The sequence below is a fragment of the Gavia stellata genome, chromosome 7 (assembly GCF_030936135.1).
Source record: "Gavia stellata isolate bGavSte3 chromosome 7, bGavSte3.hap2, whole genome shotgun sequence".
Lineage (NCBI taxonomy): Eukaryota > Metazoa > Chordata > Aves > Gaviiformes > Gaviidae > Gavia > Gavia stellata.
The window spans coordinates 43,541,962-43,552,003 of NC_082600.1; the positions used below are offsets into that span (position 1 = coordinate 43,541,962).

Sequence of the window (10,042 nt, forward strand, 5' to 3'; positions counted from 1 at the left end):
CGGGGCCCGCGCCCGCGGGGCGGTGGCGGGAGGAGGTGGCCGGGCCGGGCCGCCCTCCCGGCGGGGCGGGCCGGGGCGGGCCTAGGGAAATGGGGGCCGGTTTTGGGCGCAGGGCGGCAGGTGTAGCGATGAGGAGCGGTGCTAGGCGGGCCGGAGAGGGTGGCCCTGCACGGCAGCGCGCAGCCCCGACAGCAGCCCGCCCGCCCGGGCATGGCAGCGGCCCCGCCGCGCCGCTCCCCGCGCTGAGCCCCGCCGAGCCCCCGGTGCCGGTGCCATGCCCCCCCAGGAGCTCCTGGACTACTCGCCCGCCCTGCGGAGACACAGCCCCCCCCGGGGCAGCGGCCCGGAGCTGGGCATCAAGTGCGTGCTGGTGGGCGATGGCGCCGTGGGCAAGACCAGCCTGGTCGTCAGCTACACCACCAACGGGTACCCCGACGAGTACCAGCCCACCGCCCTCGACACCTTCTCCGGTAGGCGCCCGCCGGGGCTCCGCGGTGCCTCGGCCGGCCGGGCGGGGGTCGCGGCGGGGGGTGGTCCCCGCCTGGCGCGGCGGAGCCCTCCCCGGGCCGCGCCGTTCGCGGGGGGAGCCGTCGGCGCGGCCGCGGGGCGGGGGGAGCGCTCCCGCTCAGGCGGCTGCCGCCGGGGCTGCGCGCCGGGGGGGGTCCGCGGCTGCAGGGCGAGCGCGGCCTGGGGGCACAAGGCCCCGGGGTGTTCTCTGCGGCTCGGAGCCAGGCCCGCGGGCGTTCCGTGAAGTGCAGCAGGTGGAAGTCCTGCGTTTTGCAGCCTTGCCCGTCAACTGAGTTGGCTCGCCAGGTCTGTGAAATCGGGCACCTTCCTGCTTTTGTGGTGTTACTGGGGCTAAATAGAAAGGGCGCAGTTTTGTGGTGGTGGTTTTTCGCTTCAGAAATATCACAGCATTGGGCTGTAGGCTTCCGAGCTTCAACCGATATGCAGCAAAAACATCCTTTTCCCCGCGTGTCTGTTGAACAGAGGTTGCCAAAAAGTCGAAGAGCTTTATGAGTCTGGCTAGAATTGCCTTCCCTGTCAGCTGATGAGCTCTCATTAGTTTCCACTTCTGTAAATGCCATCTCTGTTCTTGTTCTCTGCTCCTCTTCTTTTGGGCTCCAATTTCTAATGTAAACCCCAGGAAAGTATAAAGTCCTTTGAAAGATTTCTGATCTTCATCTGATACAAAGGAACACAACAGTGCGTGACAATATAGATCGGTAGATTAGAGATGGGGTCACGTCAGACCAGGAACGAAACTTCCGATGTGTCATAGTCTCAGGGGTTCTTAGAGGGAGCGTTTTGTTTGTCTGCATGTCCCCCCCAGTTTCTCACTTTTATGCTAGGAACTGTTGGCTTGCCTTGGCCCTCTCCAAGCTCTTCCACTGTCACTTGAAGGAAAGGAACGGGGAACATGTGGCTGTTCAGGGTCCAGCAGCCCTTTGGGAACAGATGGAAGGAACCCTCTAGTCCTCCAAGGGAAAGGTTACTGCTCTCCCTGCTCCTTTTACACTGACGTGGATGGTTTTGGGCTAAGAGAGGCTTGACATTACCATAGTTATTAGCTTCCACATTTTTGGAAAGGGCAAATCCATAGTAAAAAGATCCAGAAAGGTGGAGGCAGTATGAGTTCAGAGACTCCCCAATGAGCAGCAAGTAATTTGAAGATAGCTGCACGTGGGTTTAGCCCCACTCTGAATGTCCAAGTACCGAGCCTGACTTCCAGAAGTGCATAGCATTTGCAACTGATAGAAATAAAACCCATTAAAAACAGGTCTTCTGAAGTTCGGTTTCTGCTTATTGGGAGGAAATGGAAGAATAGAGGAGTTTCTCTTCCCACGCCTACTCTTAACCTGGATAAACTTGAAGAAAGTCCCTCCCTGGATTCACAAAGCACAGTTCAAGATCCATTTCAGAAATCTCAGCCCAATTCTCTCCACTCTTGGGGAATACTTGCAGTTGAAACTGCCAGCAGAACTGAGCTTCACAATTTACATCCTAACCCTAGTTCTGGTCAAGGGACTGCAATGCCCTGGTCAAGGGACTGCAATGCCAGTGCCAGTTAAGGAAGAACAAGATAGGAGAAAGTTTTGCATTATCGGGGGAACAGCTCTGGGACTGTGACCCAGCCACATCTGTCTGGGTGCTACCTCCTGCTGGGTGTCACTGCCAGGTAGAGCTGCCTTGAGTGAAACGTGTACCCGGTGACCTTTCTCCACCAGGCTATCCTGTTCTGCCGGCCCCTTCGCTATTGTGCTGAAATGCAGCCTCATCCTGAGGGTGTGTACCTTGTGAGGGCGGTATGTGGAGGGCTGTCGCAGAGCTGCTAGCGTAGCTTAGGCTAGCAGCAGGTACGAAAAAACCTTGTGCAAGCAGCGGAGCAGCAGGTAACATACGTGGTGCCTTTCTTCTGATGACTGTAAAACATTTCAGAGATGCTAATTCCTCCTCTCAATGCACTTGTAAGACAGAAGAAACCAGATACTAGAAAGGCAAATGCCCAGTGCCTTGAAGATTAAGTCAGGATCTAGCAGGTTCTTTGATCAGGAACAGGTTTCTCTTCCTTCTCTGGGGCGAAGATATGGTAACAACCCAACTGTTTCCCAGTCACAAGGAAGCAATGACTTTCAGCTACGCTGCGAGGAGTGGCACTGTGGTGGACGTACCCACCCCTTTGTTTTTCCTTCAGTCTCAGTCTCCCACCAAACTTCAGTTCATTTTTTGCCTGTGCCTCCTTCCTTCTCCCCAGACTGCTTTCAGGGAGAAGGAGTGCTCTCCTCCCAGAGCTTGTGTTAAACTCTCAGTTGTTTCTGTCACTTTTTTCACCTGGCTAATTACTTCAAGAATCACAGAAGATTGATCTTGCTTCTGTTTGGGGCTTTGGGTTTTTTCTTCTTAACAAAAAAGACAATAAAGCCTCCTCCTGGGCAGAGCGAGGGCAGTTAGCTAGCTGGTGTCAAGTGCCACCCATTGTCACCTTAGCCAGGATGTCTGCCTCTATTCACCAGAGTGCAGCCTCATCCACCTTGTCAGGACTTTCAAGTGATTTCCAGCTCCCCCAACCCCTTTCTCCTTTTCCTGGGTTCCTAGCCAGTCTCTGCAGTGTCTGTGCGCTTAAACATCTAACAGTTTCATTCCAGATTTCCATCAGAGGTCCTGCCAGCCCTCAGTCTGAGTCAGCTGATACCACATGAAGGCTTACTGTGATTAGGGAGTAAAATGGGAGCAGACCTTACATGTGTAACTCAGCAGTTTTTCAGTGTGTGGATAGTTTCTGAAGGGGATTTCACTCATCACTGTTTCCTTAATAGCTTCTTCATTTCAAAATTGGGTTTAAGTCTTTGCTTTTCCTTAGCTGGAAGACTTATGGAAACACTTTTTTCTTATTATTCCCCCCCCCCCCCTTTTTTTTTTCTTTTAAGGCCAAATTTCTGGCCTGGATGGGAAAAATCTCCAATAGCTTGTTTAATGGAGACTGATTTGAACATCTACCCTGGGCCAAGAAGTGAGTAGCAAGTTGCTGAAGTTCTCAGTTTATGTTTATCCTTCTCCACTTTCTTAGGGTGTGGAAGAAGAACAAGTTGTTCTCAGGGCACCATTTGGCTAAGGGCTCTTCTTCTCTAGAGAAGCAGTTGTCCAGTAATGTGGAATGATTCTTCCAAAATACTAGAGAAGAGCCCAAAACACCTGAGGGCTAACCAAATGAGAAAGTCTATTGTAGGTCTCATTCGTGTTCCCATTACAACCTCCATCTGTTTTAGTGAGGTTTGGGAGGATGCTCAGCAAGGAGGACAGACTTGAGTGACTTCACTGAGTCTGTTCAGTGGGATGCAGTGCTCTGGGGAAAGAACTGTATGAGTGTACACCTGTATGCTGGACAACTGCCTTAGTCTCATCCTTATTCTCTTTCTGCTACAGTGCAGGTCCTGGTGGATGGAGCCCCAGTCCGGATCCAACTGTGGGACACTGCTGGACAGGTAAGCTCTATCAAAGCAGCTGTCAGCTCTGGTCCTGTGGGACAGGGACCATTTGCAGATTTTTGAGGGAGGCAGTGTTTAACTGAGAAGGAAGGAAAAGCAGTAGCCCAGCATCAGCCATTTGCTAATATGGCAGTCACAGATGGGTGAATGACAGACTCCATCAGCTCTGAAATGTGTGCTTGAACCGTGGTGTGGCCACAATGTCAGCACAATGCCCTGCCTCCGAGGGTGTTGCTGTCCTAGTTAATGTGCAAAAAAGCCACTGCAGCATCATGCTGTTAGGAGATCAGTCCAGTGAAGACTTTTTTCCCCCCTCCCCTCTATTTTCTACAGGAGGACTTTGACTGTTTGCGCTCGCTTTGTTACCCCGACACAGACGTCTTCCTTGTCTGCTTCAGCGTGGTAAACCCAAGCTCCTTCCAAAACATTACTGAGAAATGGATCCCTGAGATACGAACTCACAACCCCCGGGCGCCGGTGCTGCTGGTGGGAACGCAGGCAGACTTGCGGGACGATGTCAATGTCCTCATCAGCCTGGATCGCTACCATGTGAAGCCCGTGCCCCGGCCTCAGGCAGAAGGTCTAGCTGACAAAATCCGGGCTGAAGCCTACCTGGAATGCTCAGCACTGACCCAGAAGAACCTCAAAGAAGTTTTCGACATGGCCATTGTCAGCGGTGTTGAGCACAAGGCACGGCAGGAAAAGAAGATGACTGCCAAAGGCATCAAAACTCTCTCCAAGTGCCGCTGGAAGAAGTTCTTCTGCTTTGTCTGAAGCTGCTTTGAGGGGGGGGAAAAGAAACACCTAATGCCAGTACTGGCTCTGCACCTTCTTGGAGTGACTGCTCCTATGGCCCTAGCAAGGAGGGTATGATAAGCTGCTGGGCTTGGAAACCTGGCTCTTGCTGGGTTACAGTATCAGATGCCTAGGAGACATGAACTGGATTTCCATTGTGCCGGGATGTGGAATGGTCCAGGCAGGTTTAAGTACCTGCTGGACATGTCTGTAGTGTCCCAGACTAATGGGAGCCTTTAATACACCAAAACTCATACCCCAGAACAGGCTGGTTCCTTACGTTGTTCAAAATGACCAGCTTTCTGTCTGAAGCTAACATACTTTTGGAGTCCTGACGCAGAATAATAAACGTGAGGGACTTCTGAAGTCTGCCTATGTTTTGGCTGATTTACAGGCTTGGCAGAGAGTAGGGCAGGGGCAGTTACAGGCAACTGCAGTATGGTCGGACATGGGCTGCCGAGTTTGTAACAGAAGACTTGGGTTCCCTCTCTGATTCTGCTTGCCAAAATAGGTAGAAGTCACTTGGCTGTGAAAAAGCAGTGCTCTTTCTTAAAGGCCCTGTATTGTGAGTACCCTTGAGAAGGTTTTTCCTAAATAAAGGCCATTAGCAGGCTGAAGAGAAAATGCACTGGGAGCTACAGTAATTCTTTAAGCAAAATGTTCTCTGAGGGGACTCTGTAGTCCAGTGGGTGCCAGTACTATAGTCCTGTCTTAAGAGGTAGTCATGAACTTGGGGACCTATTTTGAAAGGCCTTTTGTGTGTGTGGTGTTTTGAGAGAGCAAGTGAGGAACAGTGATGAGTGGCTCTGTCTGTCCAGCAGAGACAAAACCCTGTCAGCGAAGGGTTTGTAACACTACCAAGGGGTGAAATGTAGATGGAGAGCCATGCATGTAGTGAAAGGAGAAGAGAGAAGGAAGAAAAGAAAGGGAGTAAAAAGGAAAAAAGATGGAAGGAAGAAAGGGAGGTGGAGAAGGAAAGAAGAATGAACATTGTTAAATGAAAGTTGTGATTCTACTTGGTTGAGAAGTTAATATTCAGGGAATCTTCCAGGGACCTGGGAAATTTGCTAGTGATCTCAGTTTCAAAGTAATATTGTCCATACCTTAAGTTCTGAATCAAAAGGAGGGGGTTGTAGTGAGAGAGAAGAGAGAGAGAGAGTTCCTCTCTGTGAGTAAAATCCTCAGTTTCAGATCTATGCAGGAGAACAGAATTTACCTTGTACTGTTTTTTCTGAGGCTGCAGAACAGGAACGGAGGGCTCAGGGCTTCTTTCTGTTGTGCTTCCCTTTCTTAAAAGTCACTGCTTGATCTGCTGAAATCAAAAGCAAAGGAATCCATGAAGTTCCTGCCAGAGAAAAACATTCACTATGTTTGCTCTGTTCCCTTCTCACCTGTTTCTCAGGGGATTAATTTCCCATTGAGTCTATTCACATTTTATTACAGAACTTGCATCAATTTCTAAAACTTTCACAGACACATTTCATTCTGGTTTATGTAGCAGAGAGTGTGACAGGTCTGTCAAGCAATGCTTTCACTACTCAGGGGGTTCTCTGCATCTGGCCATGGCCCATCACTTTGGGGATGCTCTGGAGTAATGTGACAGAAGGGGATAGAACTGTGGATTGTTTGCCCTGCACCAAAAGCAAGCATACCTGAGCTAGTGGGCCTGTAAAAAAAACAAATGCAAGTAAAGCAGCATGGCTCTGGATCCAAACAAATGCCTGCAAACCTCTCCCACAACGGTCTGTCTTTGTGGCACAGCTCAGGTAGTCCCCAGGGCATGAGACAAGCCTGCTCTCTCCCTGGGCGGTATCATAGTATGGAAGAGGTGGGCAGGTCTTCTTGCAAAGGGATGTGGCCCACAGCCTTGGAGCTGCTTTGTAGGGTAAGGCTTAGAGACCTGAAAAGGGTGGCGTGTCAAAATGAGCTGAATGTTGAAAGGACTCCCCCAGCAGAAATGCCATCCGGGTCTAGTGAGGAGTCCTAAGAGATGGAGAGTACAGAGGCGGTAGCTAGAAGTGACATGTCCTACGCACCTCTAGGCAGGACACCACTTCCTGAACAAAGCTCTCGCTCAGCAATGCATCCCTGCATGTATTTCCTACCTGTACAGACACCTTTGCTGTATCCCTAGTTCAGTTTGTCTGTTGTGTCTTTACACATTTCTTTAGCCTGTGAGACCGCAGGCTGTGGTGTGACCTGCTAAGGAGCACACCATACCCCCATAGAGCAAATCCACAGGGGGAAAGAACACCAGCCTCCCTCCTGCTCAGGAGAGCAAGGGTTGTCCTGCAGTAGCTTGGTATGAAACAGGGATTATTTCATTCTGGAAAAGAAACTGTACTGAGAGCTGCTTTCTTCCTCTGTGATTGTGTCTAATATTTGTTCAAATAAATTTTTTTAATGTCCACAATTTGTGTTTGTAATCTTCTCAGTGCAAAATAAGCTGGGCTTTAAGATGGCAGAAGAGTTATTCCATTTTACTGACAATAGCATAAGAGGGAAATTGCCCCCTTCTCCCTCCGTCTTCTAACCCCCAGTAGCAATGGTAAAAATCCCCTCATAGCTGAAACCTTCCAAGATCCTTTTGTTGCCTCAGTTAATTTTCCTCTCTCTCACCTGCCGCTCAGGGTGGAGGCTGCCGAAGGGGCTGGAGCAGCAAACAGCCAAAGCTTTTGGTGCCTCTCCCCAAAAGCCACTGTCCAGGGACCAGTCAGCACTCACTGAGACAAGCCAAGCCCATGTAGGACTTGCATTTGGAGCCTTAATAACAGCATGCTGCTCTGTCATTAGGCTGGTGGGTAATTTAGCGACCAGCTTTAAGTTACCTTGGTAGTTAAACACTACTCAAGTGCTGAAAAATTTTGTTTGTGCCACATAGGACACAAAGGCTATCCAAGATAGCTCAAAGGACTCATCCTTGCAGCCTTATCATCAGCATCACAGGTAGGTCAGGGCTCCTGTCTGTCCATGTCTGGGGCCCCATGGCTGCTCCAAAGGCAGAGGGCTGGGAAGGGAGGCTGCTGGGGGAGTTCAGCAGAGAGGTAGGAAAGAAAATGGATGAAACCCACAGTGTAGCAGAGGTAACGAGCAAGTGTGATTCAGAAGCTAGAAGGGAATAGGAAATCACTGCCAATAAAACATGATTTGGGAACTTGTTTCTTTCTTACTTTGTTTAGACAAAGTCTGAGATCACGCCGTCCTCCTGCAGTCTGCTAGGTGTAAAGCAACCTGTGGGATTATTTGGAGACAGCTCCCAGCTTTGCAGCTTCCCGGCATTAAAGCTTACAGAAGAACCTGTGAATGGAAATAGCAGGAAAGTGTGAATTAACCTTACAGGGAGTGAGTCATCCCACTGAGCCATATCCTGTCATGTGCACAATAAGCACCCTAAAACTCCCTGAAACCCATGAACAAAGCTGACCTCCTGGGGATGGAGATGAATCTATCTCATTAAATGGAGTGTCCTACCAAAGCCACCCGAGGCATCTTTAAACGCTTGCTCTAGTCCTCTCCATGGTGCAGTACTGGACTTGTGCGATGACCTGGCTCTAGTACAGTTTGGGCTTGTTCCTGCATTGCAGTGCTGCTTGACCAACCTGTATTTTCAGATGATACTGAGAGCACAGCAGAGTTCCTGGGAGACTGTTGCTGATACAAACCGCTCCACCAGGTTGGATGAAGCTGGCCAAGCCCATTACCAGGCCAGCACAATTCCACACAAGTGCCACTTACTTCAATGCCAGAAAGAATCCTTATGATTAGTTGATCTGACTTGCTTCACAGTGCAAAGCTCAGCATCAAATGCTAAAAACAACCAATGTGCCTATAGGGTAGAAACTCTATAGTACCTTCTTTCTTGCTCAGTCTCCGACTTGGATCCTGGTCAGCAGACTCCTGCATAGTCCTGCACCCAGCAGAGTAACTCATCAGGGCTTTCCCACCAGCATAAGCAACACTGCAAATACTTCAGTATAGGTACGCACCATGTTGCGTAATTCTGCATGACGCCGGTGTGCTAGCTGCTGCTCTCAGCTGCCATCGCTAAAGGAGCTGAGCTCTGGTGTCAGCAATGGTAGGAACACTGTGTGCAAAGGACCCTTTTGTTTCCTTTCTCTGTAGGTAGCACACCCTAAATGGGCTTAGCTGTGCCAAGAAGGTTCCCAGCTGGCAATGCTTTCCCGAGCTTCCACTCAACCCTGACTGGGACTTAATCCCCAAAATGATACCAAGTTTTGTCTGAACACAGCCTCCTTCCAGTGCCAGAAAGGCAAGTCTGAAGGGTCCCTTCAGGAGATCTTTACACCCTGTAGGTTATGTCCTACTTACTTTGAAGGGACAGGCTGAATTTTTACCAGGTCAGGAGCTGACATGAGTGCAGCAGCAGGAACCCAGCTGTGCTTGAACCCTGTTGAGATGCAATTACCAGGGAATGGCACCTGCCCCCCACTTCCTGAGAGGGGTATGATTACGTTAACAACCTTATCACCTTCTTAACACCCCCCAATTTAATCCTCAGGTGCTAACTAGCTTTTTCTTCAGATTGCTCCAAGTTTAATGCTATTTATCAATTAGGCAACCATCTCCAGCTTGGAAGCAGGGTCTGGTTGTAGTGGCAGTGTAAGTAGCCTGCTTCAACTTTGCTCCTGATGCCTTCCTGCCTCTGCTTTGGGCTAGACTGGTCCCCTCCCCTGGTCCTCTCCATGGCCTCTCAAAGAGTGGCGTGGGAACACCGGAGGAGCAGGACTGAGCAGAGGCATTGCTCAAACAGGCACTGGCACCACCAGAAATGTTTGTCCTCTTGCAGCCTGTGCTTCAAGGAGACTGCTGCTCTTCCAACCCCGCCAAGAGTCCTCTGTGCCCAGGAGGCCGTCCTTGGCCTGCTTGGTAAAGATCTTGGCTCTCCTTTACATCGTTGTCTCTCTTGGAGCCATGCTGAATCACTCTGTAGTGGGTCTGGGATTTAAAGCACCTACGGAAGGAAACTACTCAAATTTTACAGTATGGCTCCAAGACTGTCCTCCCCGTACTGGAGGATGCTGGTCAAGACCCAGCTCCCAGTCTGCATCTGCTTCCAGAAGAGGAATCAAAGAGCTGGCCCAGCTGGCACCTGGGCCTCCTGGAAGCTGCTTACTCATGCATCTGTGGAGTCCAGCCCTGGGCTCTCCGTTCCCACCATATAAATACAGCATTGTACTTGCAAAGACCTATTGCACAAGAGAGCAGGGTATGTTTCAACGTATCCCTGAGACAGGTTCCCT

The 10,042-nt window shown here is 50.3% G+C and overlaps 1 protein-coding gene across 1 annotated transcript; it reads left to right on the forward strand.

The window, feature by feature from the left end:
• The first annotated feature begins 274 nt into the window (after positions 1-274).
• Positions 275-7,185, forward strand: RHOV (ras homolog family member V). Its single transcript, XM_059820025.1, has 3 exons — positions 275-470; positions 3,925-3,983; positions 4,320-7,185. The coding sequence occupies exons 1-3, from the start codon at positions 275-277 to the stop codon at positions 4,758-4,760; spliced, it is 696 nt and encodes a 231-aa protein (XP_059676008.1). The 3' UTR covers positions 4,761-7,185.
• The last annotated feature ends 2,857 nt before the right edge of the window (positions 7,186-10,042 follow it).